General features: G+C 46.0%; 1 protein-coding gene across 1 annotated transcript in view; it reads left to right on the top strand.

Moving 5' to 3' along the window:
• Positions 1-15027, top strand: part of kcnq5a (potassium voltage-gated channel, KQT-like subfamily, member 5a) — a 70072-nt gene that overhangs the window by 45102 nt on the left and 9943 nt on the right. The window contains exons 2-11 of the mRNA XM_062401006.1: positions 5-95; positions 1506-1632; positions 2445-2620; positions 2808-2933; positions 3831-3941; positions 4230-4325; positions 7549-7643; positions 8611-8637; positions 10698-10751; positions 13755-13996. Of these exons, the coding sequence (XP_062256990.1) occupies positions 5-95; positions 1506-1632; positions 2445-2620; positions 2808-2933; positions 3831-3941; positions 4230-4325; positions 7549-7643; positions 8611-8637; positions 10698-10751; positions 13755-13996 (1145 nt within the window). The remainder of the gene's footprint in view (positions 1-4; positions 96-1505; positions 1633-2444; positions 2621-2807; positions 2934-3830; positions 3942-4229; positions 4326-7548; positions 7644-8610; positions 8638-10697; positions 10752-13754; positions 13997-15027) is intronic.

Genomic DNA, 15027 nt, shown 5'->3' on the forward strand with positions numbered 1-15027 from the left:
TCAGGTTTATCCTGGTGTTTGGATGTCTGGTTCTCTCTGTGTTTTCCACCATCCCTGCTCACCAGGAATTCTCCTCACACTGTCTTCTCATCCTGGTAGGACGTACGCACGCAGGCACGCACGCACAAACACACACACACACACACACACACACACACACACACACACACACACACAACCAGAGAAACACTGTGTTTCTCTACCGAGCTGTAACGATCGATTTGCTTCTTGAGATCCTCTTCATCATCACGCTGTCACAAATCGATTCAGGTAAACAGGTAAACAGGTTGTGTGTCTGAGGAAACAGACACACAACCTGTTTGGAAGGAGCGAGGCTGAATCCTGCTGCGGTGGAAGTGATGTTTGTGTGTAGAGGAAGTTAGAGACACAACATGTTGTTCTTCTTCGTCCATCAACATTCTGTCTCCTGCCTAGTGAGGTGTAGAATGAAAAGGGGGGGGGGGGGGATTTAATTATGGTGCTCAGGGCTGTGAGAAATTGCATTTTAAAAATTTAACAGCAATTTATTTTTCTCTGGGAGTGACTGCGGTGACGCCTCAGAACAAAGTGTGAAGCATTTACACAAACACGACTTTAGTGAGAGGATCTCCTGTGAAACTTGAACTTGAAAGAGGTTTTCTTGGAATATATGAAAATAAATCAGGATCATTCAAGGTCTGTGCTGAGAGGGAGCTGAGAATAACCAAAGATTCCACTTTCATGTCTGTCTATTAAATATGAGGTTCTCTTAGCATAAAGACTGGAGGCACACAAGTAGAAACAGTCAGGCTGCCAACATCTCTCCTACTCAGTAATAATAATAATAATATAATAAAAACCATAGTGTGAAAAGGACTTTATTTATTGCCCCTGTGTGGTCCAAACACCACAAGAGATAGAAAATAAGTTCATTATAAAACACTTATAACAACCTGCAGGGTCTCAATCAAATAAACTGAATAAATGAATTCCTGTATGAAAACAGAAGCTTTAACAGAAGGAGGATAAACGTGTGCAGCCTCCAGGGCTACAGGTTGAACTCCTCCTTCACAGGACAGCTCTGTTGTCATTAGTCGTGACAAATAGAAGTTGTTAAGAAATCCTGTGGAGTCGTACGTCTTCCTCCCCGAGGACGTCTCGAAGTGTCGGAGCAGAGAAGTGTCTCAGTAAGAAGCTTCATGAGTCTGGAGCTGCTGCTGCATCGGGGGGGGACCCAGCCACTGTTCATGGTGTTAATTACACCGGAGCCTCACATCAGGATATTAAACCGTTATTTACACATTTAAAACATCTATTCAATAAAAGGTGGATGAAGTAATGCATGTTTTCCTCTGATTCACCTTGTGTTGAAGTGTTTATGAAAGTCACAGTGAGGCAAACAAACAAATCTGACTCTGACCCTTTGTGTCTTGTTCCTGTGCAGAATTGCATTTAAATTATCTGGTTTTGTGTGTGTCTCTGTCTCTCTGTGTGTGTCTGTGTGTGTGTGTGTGTGCGCCCTGCAGGAGTTTGTGATGATTGTAGTGTTTGGTCTGGAGTACATCATCAGGATATGGAGTTCTGGCTGCTGCTGCCGCTACCGAGGCTGGCAGGGACGCCTCCGGTTCGCCAGGAAGCCCTTCTGTGTCATAGGTAGGTGTGTGTGTGTGTGTGTCTGTGTGTGTATTTGTGTGTGTGTAAGACATCGTGGTAATGTATATTAAATACTTTAAATCCATATTGACAGTCAAGGAAACTGCAGGTTAAGTTATATTGATAAAAACATGTTTTTCATGTAGGGTTAAGATAAATATGACAGAATAAATTAATTTAAAATCGTCATCCTGAGGTTATCAGTGAAAAGAGCATGAGACCACGTCTGTCCCTCTCACGTGGAGACGTCCCCCGTCCGTCCCTCTCACGTGGAGACGTCCCCCGTCTGTCCCTCTCACATGGAGACGTCCCCCGTCCGTCCGTCCCTCTCACGTGGAGACGTCCACCGTCCGTCCCTCTCACGTGGAGACGTCCACCGTCCGTCCCTCTCACGTGGAGACGTCCCCCGTCTGTCCCTCTCACGTGGAGACGTCCCCCGTCCGTCCCTCTCACGTGGAGACGTCCACCGTCCGTCCCTCTCACGTGGAGACGTCCCCCGTCTGTCCCTCTCATGTGGAGATGTCCCCCGTCCGTCCCTCTCACGTGGAGACGTCCACCGTCCGTCCCTCTCACGTGGAGACGTCCCCCGTCTGTCCCTCTCACGTGGACACGTCCCCCGTCTGCTGGGAAATCACCGAGGAGCCGGAGTCGAGTGTTTAAAGGAACTAATAGAGAGAGAAAATGAAACCAACAGAGAGAGACTCAATATTTGTTTTCAAGGTGACAGATCAACGGGTTTTGAAAGTGGGTGCGTCAGCGGCGGTTGGTAATATCGTGACCTTTGACCCCCCCCCCCCCCCCCTGTTCTCCAGACATCATCGTGCTCATCGCCTCCGTGGCCGTGGTGTCGGCCGGCAGCCAGGGGAACATCTTCGCCACCTCGGCGCTGCGCAGCCTCCGCTTCCTCCAGATCCTGCGCATGGTGCGGATGGACCGCCGGGGGGGCACCTGGAAGCTCCTGGGATCTGTGGTGTACGCCCACAGCAAGGTAGGATCCCCCCCCCCCCCCCCCCCCCCCCACTGTCATTGAGATAAACAAAGAGGAAATCACTGAGTTCAAATATGAACAAGCTGTTTGCTGTTATTAAACTGTCAAATCAGACTAAGTGTGGATCTCTGGTGGAACGAGCTCCTGCTCCTGGAACCAGAGGATTTGAATCACTGGTTTGTTGCAGGAACTGGTCACTGCCTGGTACATCGGCTTCCTGGTGCTCATCTTCTCCTCCTTCCTGGTTTATCTGGTGGAGAAAGAATTCAACAAGGAGTTTGCCACCTACGCTGACGCTCTGTGGTGGGGCACGGTGAGCACACAACATACGACACACAACATACGACACACAACATATGTATCATGAAAGCATTTTTAATACAGTCAAGGTATATAAATAGATTTTAATGTAATTTCATATCAACAAAAACGTTACAAAACGCCAGTACACCACGCTGAGTGCATAAATGAATGTATAACATTATTATATACGTCATATTGTATAAAATCATTATTCCTATTCAGACAGTGTTGTTTCTTTTATGGTGAAATGTGCTCATCGTCCTTCTTGCTCAAACTAACTGTTGTGACTTCACACAGAACAAACTGCTTCTTTCAATCCCAGAGCAAATTAAGGAAAAGCAACAGAGCTGACGACAGTGATCTATTTTCATTTGTGACCTTAATGGCAGCCGCGCTCCAAGACCCAGCACTGAGCGGCCTTCAGAGTCACAGCCTGCTGACTGTGCTGCTCTGCTTCCTCCTGCATTCAGAACCATTACACCAGCAACACACACACACACACACACACACACACACACACACACACACACACACACACACACACACACACACACCAAGGAATGGCTCAATCAATAAATCCTATTTTCTCATGCTGACGAGCGAGGCTATGTCCCGATGCTCTGTGGCCTCGGTGCCTCCTCCTCTCTGGTGGACACTAAAACCTGATATATAAGTTTGCATGGCCTCAAAATAAAAAGTTTTAAATGAGTTTGAGACGACACACACCACTGAGGTGCAGGAATAACAGTCCAGCCTCTGAATGAATGTGGATGGTCTCGTGTCAGAAGGTCATCAGGCGATAAGAACGAGGCGGTGTGAGTTTTTACATTGAACCACCAGGTGCCTATAGGGGGCAGTAGAGAGAGAGAAGGACTGTGTTCCTGAGAGTTGACCTCTGACCTTTCAGATCACCCTCACGACCATCGGCTACGGGGACAAGACCCCCCAGACGTGGACGGGACGGTTGCTATCGGCCGGGTTTGCTCTGCTGGGAATCTCCTTCTTCGCTCTGCCAGCTGTGAGTCGAAACAGACACACACACCCACTCAGGAGGTAGAGCGGGGCGTCCACTAACCGGAGAGCGGTGGTTCGATCCCCGGTCTCCTCCAGTCCACATGCTGAAGTGTCCCTGAAGGCTTTAGACAAAGTTTGACTGTGTGTGATAGAAAAAACAACTGTGTGTTTTTGAGAATGGGTTCTAACAATAGTAATGGCCATGTTTTCATTTTTGGGAAATGTTTAAACTGTGTGTGTTTGTATGTGTGTTAACGTGTGTGTGTGTGTGTGTCTGTGTGTTTGTGTTTAGGGCATCCTCGGGTCAGGTTTTGCTCTGAAGGTTCAGGAGCAGCATCGACAGAAGCACTTTGAAAAGAGGAGGAACCCAGCAGCCAGCCTTATCCAGGTAGACACACACTCACACACAACACAAACACACACAATCACACACAACACAAACACACACACCCACACACACACACACACACACACACACACACTCTCTCACAGACACTTCACCTTTACCAATGGTTTTATTTTTCAAAACAACAGCTGAGGACCAGTGTGAATACTGAGACCAGCTCTCATCCTGTGTGTGTGTTTGTTTGTGTGTCTGTCCACTTGTTACCCTCTGATGAGTGTGTTGATGAGTGTGTTGATGAGTGTGTTTTTATCTTCTCCTCCTATCAAGTGTTTCAATAAGAGTCTTGAATATGAGTAGTAATCAATACTGTGAAACACTAGTATTCAGGGTTTTGCCCTTCTCTGCGCTGCCAGGGTGTGTAGCTCAGTGTGTGTGTGTGTGTGTGTGTGTGTGTCTGTGTGTGTTTGTGATGAACACACTGCTGGGATTTATGAGCCGTTTCCATGGCGACCATTCCCTGTCACTTGTAATAGACACGAGCAGCTGCATTACTTTCTAATGGACCATATATATATATATAAATATATATATCTGCTGGAGAGGTTGTGTTTGTGTGTCTCAGTTAGTGTGTGTGTCTGTGTGTGTGTGTGTGTGATCTTTCCACCTCGCGTCCCAAGGAAATCTGTTCAATCTGAGCCAAATGAGTTCAATAATCTATAATTTATGTCTAATTTAGTGTCGAAGGATCTGGTTATTAAACCTGAAGCGATTCGTCCAAAACACTCAACGTTTTCAAAACTGCTTCTTTTGGAAGTGAAATGAATCCTGAAATCTTAGAGTGAAGTAGAATCGAGCGTCTGCGTGATCATGAAGGAACGTCTAGACCGAGCACGTCACATTCATCATGATAAATCCACGCTGTCAGTCAACAGGCTCCTGTAATGGAGCCATTAGTCCTGTCAACGCGTGAGGCAGAGAACTTAATCACTGAATACATCACTGGAAGTGCTCCAGTGGAAAAGCCACCGCGGGCTGTAAATAATGGAAACCATTAAGTGTCCCCGTCTGTCTAACACCAGCCTGTGTTGTACTGTTAATCACTGACCGAGCAGCACAGACCCTCTGATGTGTCTCACGGCTGCTTCGGACCTGATGGAATTCAAGATTCCAGATTCTTGACTGACGTAGAAAACAGAGAGATCTAAATAGATCAGATTACAAACCCAGGTTCAGGATTAATCAGGAATAATTCAGTGATTCTGCAGATGATGGACGTGTGTGTGTTTATTAGAGAGGAGGTGTTCACTCTTCTTTCACTTTCAAATAAGAGGTTTATGAGATATGGTTAAAGTCAGGATGATCTTAAGCCTGAACTGAACTGAGCTCACTAAAATCAAACTGGGTTTAGTTTTCTTTGTCCTCTTCTCTCATCGGTTTATTATAAATCATAAATCAGATCCTTGATAAACCAGAAGAAAAGAGGAGTTCATCCCTTGTTCCTTTTGAATTGGCCTTGGCTCAGGTCTCTGTCTGTTATCTGCAGAGCTCTTCACATCTCCCTCCACAGGTGGAAGGAAACCTGGACGCAGCTCCGACCTGTTGTTGTTGTTGTTGTTGTTGTTGTTATGATTATGTTGATGACATCACTGTTCCCTTCACACCCCCATCTCACACTCAGCAGTTCTGTCCTGCTTCCAATCACATGTCCGTCTGTGGCAGGACGGGACGTTACCACCGACCCCCCGCCCGAACTGCTGGTCAACTCCCAGTCTCACCTGCTGGTCAACTCCCAGTCTCACCTGCTGGTCAACTCCCAGTCTCACCTGCTGGTCAACTCCCAGTCTCACCTGCTGGTCAACTCCCAATCTGACCTGCTGCAATAACTAATCTGTTTGAATTGGACTGTGGAGCAGATTGACCAGCGTTCGGCCGGTGTCTGGTGTTAATGTCCCCCCCCCCCCCCCAATACAAAAGCTTTTCCGAAGGTCTTGTAACCACACCCCCCGGCACCGTGGTGGAGGTTCAGTCGGCCTGAAGGTGAATTAATGGTTTTAAAGTGTAAAGAAAACAAACCTGGTGGGAGGAGTTTCTGCAGAATGAATATGCAGATGTTTATTTAGCAGGAACAACATGTTTGGGTTTGAGTCAACGCTCCGAAGACATCCTGCTGCTACATCTGGACATTTTAAATTTTTTATTAAATCTTAATTATTCTTAACTAGATAACTCCATCACCGCTTCCCTTAAGCGAACCAACACATGACTAATGGTGAATAGTGACTGTGCACTTCTAACCCTCCGTCACTCACATTATAATACAAAAGGTTTCACTGGTTTTGGCTGAATTCAAAATATTGCAATTCAGAGAAAGAAAATATATTATAATAAGATAAATGTTCATATTATTATGAAATTAGAAGAAGGCCGTCAGAGTTAAAGTCTCAATAAGTTGTTTTTCTTTTCCATCCTACAACGGAACCATATTGAAAAGATTTTGAGGATTACATAATATTATGAAAATTAAATGTTGATTTAGAAGACAGTTGTAAAAACTGCAAGAATTACAAACATAAGGAAATGAGCAGCCAGGAGGAATCAGGATTTTTAATTTGGATCCTTAATTCATGTATTCCTCAATATGCCTGATTAGTTTCATAAAGATCCATAAATTATTATTCCTGGATCTGCGCCTCTGATCCAGATCCACCTCCAACATGGCTGCCGGCCGGTTACAGACCCAACACCACTCTGTGTATGTTCCGTGTTCACCTGGATCTCATGTTCCTCACCATGTCTGTCCCATTGCCCCTGTGTGTGTCCTGCATGTGTGTCCTGTCCGTCTCTGCTCCCTCCCCCCCCAGGCGGCTTGGCGTCTGTACACCACCGAAGGCGCTCGTCCGTACCTCAGAGCCACCTGGCACCTCTACCAAAGCGCCCTCCCCCCCCTCAGGCATGTATCCCCACCACCACCACCTCCACCTCCACCAGCACTCCCATCACCACCCCCCACCTCCCTCCACCCACCCCCCCTCCAATCACAATGCATCAAAACTTCCCCTAAAGAAACTAATCAGCTTTTTCCTCTTCCCCCCCACTCCTCACTCTCCTTCTCTCATGTCTCACACAACTCATATCTTCCTCCCTCACCGTTTTTCTTTGTTTTTTCCTCCCTCAATCCCCCCCTTCTCCCTCTCCCTCCCCCCCCCCCCCCACCGGTAATTGTTTAATATCATCATTTGATTTATTCTGTCGACTCTGCATGTAGTGTGTCTGGCGTAGTTATGCTGCTGATGAGAACTCGGTTTCCATCGCTACGTGGAAGCCTCATTTGAAGGCGTTGCATACCTGCAGCCCCGCCAAGTAGGTAACAACTTACAGACTCACAAACATGGCCGCTGCTGCTCAGCCCTCCTCCTCCTCATCGCTCATCTTCAGCCGGTGTCTGCTCGTCTTCATCGGCGCAGCTTCAGCCCCTCTTCCATCCCCCCATCGTGTGACTCTGTGATGCAGCATTGTGACTCCTCTCTCTCCTCTTCCTCTTCTTCTTCTTCAAGTGAACCGTTATTAACCTTCTGATCCCAGATGTTTCCTCAGCATGGTCTCAAACACCGTCTTCACATTCAGGCAGATATTAACACATCATCAGAAGTTTTATGAAGATTTAAAGTCTGTTAATGATGATTTAATTATAAATGATTAATACGTAAAATACTCACAGGTTGTTACAAACAGGAATATCTGCAGAAACAATCCAACAAATACAGATGATTTGATCGTACACTGAAAGTAAAGATGGACACCATGACAGTTTCCCTGAAGTGAAGCCGAACTATTCTGATCGCCCCCTGGTGGTTTGCTGCAGTACATGTCACAAACACACACTCTGTTAGCAGGTGGGTCATGGACAAAACTCAAAAGTCAAAGTACACATTAAATACATTTTCTCTGGTGTCATTTCAAGCAGATATTAGATCTAATATACATTTTTACAGTAAGTTTGGTTTTAATTGAAACGTCACAATTGACATTCGAGAATCAAACACACACACACACACACACACACACACACACACACACACACACGTACTGGACACAGCAGATTCAGATACTTCTGATTTCCACGCCTGTCGCTAACACTTAGCTTCGCTGTGCACGGCCTTAGCTTGCATGTGCTCGTGACCTCGTTGACCTTCTCTCTGCTTCCGCCGGCTGTGACTCCTCCCACGTCCATCAGTGGAAATGTGTGTATGAACCTGTGTGAAGCTGCTGGAGACTAATGTCTGTCCCTTTGTCTCCTCCTCTCTGTCTGTCCCACTAACCCCTGAAGGAAGGAGCAGGGCGAGACCACCTACAGGTTTGTGTGACTCATTCCTGCAAACACACAAACACACAACGTCCGTGAATGAAATCTGTTGTTTTTTATTTGAATGAAGATGGAGGAAATGCAGGAAGACGTGGTTTGGTTTTGGTTTCTTCTTCGTTTTATGACGTGTATGATGATGATGATGGTGAGGATGTTAGTCAGGGTCAGAGCATAAAATAAAACAATAAAACTGAGAGAAGGTCAACTACATCGCTTTAACACACACCATAAAAGAAGAATCCACATGTGTCAATATTACATACGTGTAAATAATCGTTATTAAACACTTAAGATAAAATAATTTACTGATATTTTACAGTTTATTAGAAATAATTATAAATTCAAAGGAAACACAAATACAACTTTTGTATAAACATGAATACACATCTTTTCTGCATCTTGTTGTGTGAAGTAAAAGTTTTCAAATAGTCAACGATGACCCACAATTAAAACTTCGGTCGATTTTAATCAGTAAAAAGAGTGATGAGCTCCTCCTGTATTCTCTGCCTGTGTGTGTCTGTGTGTGTGTGTGTGTGTGTGTGCGTACACATGCACACACGCCTTTCAAAGACAGGAGTCTGTACCATGTCTGTACCATGACGCACTTTTTCCATTGGGATGGTATTTATATAACTCATCAAACACAAGTCGAGCAGAGACAGAGCAAAGTTGAAAGGGGGGGAGGGGGGGTGGCTTCAGAGAGGGGGGGGGGGGGGGGGGGGGGCGACAGACAGAGAGAGAGATTTGTGACTTTAATTACACTTGTATAGTTTTTACTGTGCAGCGCTTCTTTGGCAGCGTTTGGGAGCCAGCAGCTTCTCGGGCTTTCAAACCCAACACACACAAACCGAACACACACACACACACACACACACACACACACACACACACACACACACACACACACACACACACACACACACACATAAAAAAGACCTTTATTCTCTCATTGAATAGAACAGCAGCTAATTAGCTTCTCATCCTGAAACCAAACAGCCGTTAACGAGCTTTTGTTGCTTCCACAACTTCATCCATCTCCCAGAATGCCTCCTGTTTATTCTTAGAAAGCAACTCGTCCAATTTGCACTTTGTGAAATCATAATTACGCACACGTTTTTATGACACCATCTCTCTTCAGGGTTTTCCTGCTCCACCAGCAGAACACAGGGCGCTCGGTCATTAGTGGTTTGCTCGCCGGCGGTAGGTGCCGTTACGAAGGTGGTGGTGGTGGGGGGGGCTTGTTTTTAAAGCAGACTTGTAAACACCAGCGGTTGTAAACATCAGAGACGCCACAAAGTGCCACAGCGGGATCCACTGGAGCGGGGGGGGAGAGGCAGCCTGACAGACACAGAGTTCATGGGAGGAGGCAGGTGTCGAGTGTAGGAGAGAGAGAGAGAGATCAGACTATGGATTATCAATATCAGCAGAAATCTACATTTTATAAAGGTTCCCTGTGTTTCTGTTTTGCCACTGACCCTGCTGCATTCTGGGAAGTCCAACCAGCCTGATGCCGACTCACGCTTCACTCGTCTGTGTTTGTTAATCTGCAGCTTCTTCAACCACAAGCTTCAAACACCAGAACTCACACTAAACCAAGCAGAATCATCTGAATAGATATCTGTAGAGAAAACAGACCCAGGCTGGTCACAGCTGTGTGTCACATGGATGCAGCTGCTGGTTATTTAAGTGAAGCTGTTGTGTATCTGTGTGTGGATTCAAACACACATCAGTGAGTCTAACATAGTGAAACTCAAATCTCTAAATCGTATTTATCACATGCAGATCACGTGTCACTCATTTGCAACCAGTTTAGATTTGAGTCTCTCTTCATAGAAATCAGATTCCCAGTTCCTCCACCTCCACTGGTCCTCGACTGCGTCTCTGAACTCTGCAGACGCACACAGACACTCAGACACACAATAATCTGTGTGTTGAAAAGATCATTTGAGAGATTTCTTCTCGGCCGGACGAATTCACATCCTCTTTTTATCTCCTCCCTCCTCTATCTCTCCCCTCTCCTCCACCCGTCTCTCCCCCCCCCCTTGCTCTAGTAGGGGTCTAAGTAATGGGCGGCTCTTCAGAAGGTACACTCGGAAATATAGGAGGTACCTGCAGCACTACCCAGCATCCTCTCTGCTCGAGCCTAATAACCCGTGAGAATGACTAATAGCATGGAGGAGACCACAGACACTGAAGGGCTTGTCTGAGACCAGCTCCGCCGCCTGCTGCCCGTCCATCGCCAGCCAGACCTGGTTCAGAAATTAAAGGGGAATTCCACCAAAATGGATATTTCCACTGTAAACAGAGATGTGAGGGTTAACGATAAGTAAAATGATAAGCTTTTTGAGACAAAGGGAAAAAGCACCAGATGGCAAATGAACTGTCACGTCCAGTAAATGCACGTCCAGCCCCCGTCGTCTTATACAAAAACTTTTCATTGTTTATTTAGAACCTTTTATTTGAAAGTGAGTTTAAAAGTAAAAAGAAAAAGGTCTAAATTCCCCTTTATTTTATTTTATTAATCTTTATTTTCCTCTCAGTCTAATCCAGATTCAAACGACAGTCCAGCCACACGATCATCTCCGGTTTCATTCCTTTGATTTAAACCTTCATGGGACCAGAAGTTGGTTCATTTGATGATTTCTTGGTGATATAATCCCATCACTCGTAAAGATGAAACAATTCTGAGACAATCTAATAAAAAAAGGGAATGGAAGTCAGATTAAATCTTAAAAACAAATCCTGTGGCTGGACCCAGTTCATCTCAAACGAACTCCCATCAACCTGTGAGGTGTTGATCCTGGTTTCCAGAGGCAGGTGTGACAGCTTCTCCTCAGTTTGCTGCATGTTCCTGCATCACTGCTGCACTGCTCCCCCCCCCCCCCCATTACACAGGCAAACAATGGTCATAGATAATTATTGGTATTGTGATGAGATCTGTAATGTTCAGCTCCTTCCATTGTGTTTTAGAAAGGTTGTTCTGAAAGTGAAGGAGACACAGAGAGAGGGATGAAACTGCTGAGATATTTAGTTCTGCTTTTAAAACCTGGTGAAAAGGTGCAAGTCAGGGAATTAATAATAAAAACATAACCTTTGAAAAATAAGTCTTTGAAAAAAACAGCTTATATTAAATTAAAATGCTGAATCTCAGGTTGATTCAAAGGTTCTGGAGGAAAGTGGGAAATGGTGGCATGGACCCTGCATCTCGTTGGTCTGCTGCAATGCATGCTGGTCTATTTGCATCAGATCGTTCACTGCAGCCAGCTTTATGGATTAATAAGTTACAAACCTGGAAGTTAAAAGATATAAAAATATAAAAAGATAAAAAAATAAAATTTTCCATTTTTATGAGGTTTCTCAGGCTGTGTGTTGTTTCTAAAATATAGAATAAATTGTTTTACAGAAAGAGGAAAGATGATGAAATAAGTCGAACAGTTTTGTTTTCATAGTCTTATAATAGTATTAATATTAAGATGTTTTTCCATTGCAAAGATCAGATGATGGAAGAAACCATGAAGCTTTAAACTGGTAATCGTCTCTGAGCTGAGAAGTGAACCAGTGAGTGTAACTGGTTGTGAGTGGCGAGCTGCCGGGGCCAGGATGGAGTGTGTGGGATGTGATCTGGTGTGTGTGTGTGTGGGGGGGGGGGGGACATGTCAGCTGGGTGATTCGAAGGACAAACACAGAACGCCGCCCCGTGTCTCTTTCTCTCTTCTCACTCTCTGACAGGGAATACGTGTTGACAACTTTTCTCTTTCTCTCTACTCGTGTCTCTCCATCAACCCCGACCTCTTTCACTCTCTCTCTCCCTCATCCTCATCCTCCACTCCCTGGTTCTGTCCATCTCTGGATCCTCTCTCCCTCCCCCTCGTCCCAAACCTTCCTCTTTGCTCCTTCTCCCCTCATTCCACCTCCTTCTCCCCTCATTCCACCTCCTTCTCCACTCATTCCACCTCCTTCTCTCCTCATTCCACCTCCTTCTCTCCTCATTCCAACTCCTTCTCTCCTCATTCCACCTCCTTCTCCCCTCATTCCACCTCCTTCTCTCCTCATTCCACCTCCTTCTCTCCTCTTTCCACCTCCTTCTCTCCTCATTCCACCTCCTTCTCTCCTGGTTCCACCTCCTTCTCTCCTCATTCCACCTCCTTCTCCACTCATTCCATCTCCTTCTCTCCTCATTCCACCTCCTTCTCCCCTCTTACCACCTCTTCCTTCTCTCCTGGTTCCACCTTCTCTCCTGGTTCCACCTCCTTCTCCCCTCATTCCACCTCCTTCTCCCCTCATTCCACCTCCTTCTCTCCTCTTTCCACCTCCTTCTCTCCTCTTTCCACCTCCTTCTCCACTCATTCCAACTCCTTCTCCCCTCATTCCACCTCCTTCTCTCCTCTTTCCACCTCCTTCTCTCCTCATTCCACCTCCTTCTATCCTCTTTCCACCTCCTTCTCTCCTGGTTCCACCTCCTTCTCTCCTGGTTCCACCTCCTTCTCCCCTCATTCCACCTCCTTCTCTCCTGGTTCCACCTTCTCTCCTGGTTCCACCTCCTTCTCTCCTGGTTCCACCTCCTTCTCTCCTCATTCCACCTCCTTCTCTCCTCATTCCACCTCCTTCTCCCCTCATTCCACCTCCTTCTCTCCTCATTCCACCTCCTTCTCTCCTCATTCCACCTCCTTCTCTCCTCATTCCACCTCCTTCTCTCCTCATTCCACCTCCTTCTCCCCTCTTTCCACCTCCTTCTCTCCTCGTTTGCACCTCCTTCTCTCCTCATTCCACTTCCTTCTCTCCTGTTTCCACCTCCTTCTATCCTCATTCCACCTCCTTCTCTCCTCTTTCCACCTCCTTCTCTCCTCATTCCACCTCCTTTTCTCCTCATTCCACCTCCTTCTCCCCTCATTCCACCTCCTTCTCTCCTCTTTCCACCTCCTTCTCTCCTGGTTCCACCTCCTTCTCTCCTCATTCCAACTCCTTCTCCCCTCATTCCACCTCCTTCTCTCATCTTTCCACCTCCTTCTCTCCTCTTTCCACCTCCTTCTCCCCTCATTCCACCTCCTTCTCTCCTCTTTCCACCTCCTTCTCTCCTCTTTCCACCTCTTATTCTCTCCCTCCTGCAGTCAGAAGCTGAGTTTCAAGGAGCGGGTCCGCATGGCGAGTCCTCGTGGTCAGAGCATGAAGAGCAGACAGGCGTCCATCAACGACCGCCGCTCCCCAGGCAATGAGGGGGTGGGCGTGGGAGGCGCCGAGCTGATGGGGGGGAGTCCGGCTAAAGTGCAGAAGAGCTGGAGCTTCAACGACCGGACGCGCTTCCGTCCGTCGCTGAGGCTGAAGAGCCAGAGTCGCACGGCGGTGCCAGACGGTGAGTGGGACCTCGACTGTCAATCACTATCTTCACATCAGGAGCTTGTTCCATCCAGAATCGTCCCAATGCAGAGGAACTGGATCTCATGTCTTAAACATGCCAGAGCTGCAGAGAGACAGGAAGTCACAGGAAGTCACAGGAAGTCACCGGGATCACGTCATGTGACGGGTCTGTAACTTCACCCCCATGATGCACTTTCCCAGAAAGAACCATGAAAGTTATCGTTCCCATTAACTTCTCGTGTCCTTGAGTCCGTGCAGCAGGTTTTCGTTCCAGAAAATGTATCAAAAAGTCAAGAACTCAGAAACAGAACTTTGTCTCCATTTTTCAATTAATCAGAATTAAAGATTTTCCATTTTATTAAACAAGGACAATGCATAAAAAAACATTAACCTCAGAAAGAGAAAGCTTATTCCATCTACAGGTACACACTAAATCGAAAAATACATCTTTGGTAATTTATTCTATTTGGTTATTTATTTTTAAAAGACTGAATATTTATTTTCTTTTTATAATTTTTATTCTTTTAAATTTACATATATTATCTCTTGTATTCTAGATGCATAGTGTGATGAGTTTTCTAATCACACTTATAGTTATAAACATTCGAGAAGCCGTTATGTACTTTTGAAAATATATTACTACATTCTTGCGTTTTGTGGATTCTTTACGGATTATGAATAAATTGTAATGGTTCTCCTCAAATTTCCCAGAAACCCTTTCTCTGCAGGAACAGCTCTAATAGCTCTTACTCTCTGCTAGCGTTGGTTTGAGCAGATTTTATAACCCCCCCCCCCCCCCCCCCCCCTCATCTGCACCATATCATTATTTACTCTCTTTCCACTACTTGGCAGCATCACGGATATACTGTGTCTGTCCTTTTCTCTCGCCTCATATAGCTGAGCGGGCAGAATCCCCCCCCCCCCCCGAGATCCGTCCAAGTGGGGCATAAATTCTCACCTCTTAAAAGCCAAAACAGCCTCAGTTTGAAACATTCTTGGAAGCTCCTGTCGAGACGCCGCGATGCA

This window comes from Platichthys flesus, chromosome 12 (genome assembly GCF_949316205.1).
Source record: "Platichthys flesus chromosome 12, fPlaFle2.1, whole genome shotgun sequence".
Lineage (NCBI taxonomy): Eukaryota > Metazoa > Chordata > Actinopteri > Pleuronectiformes > Pleuronectidae > Platichthys > Platichthys flesus.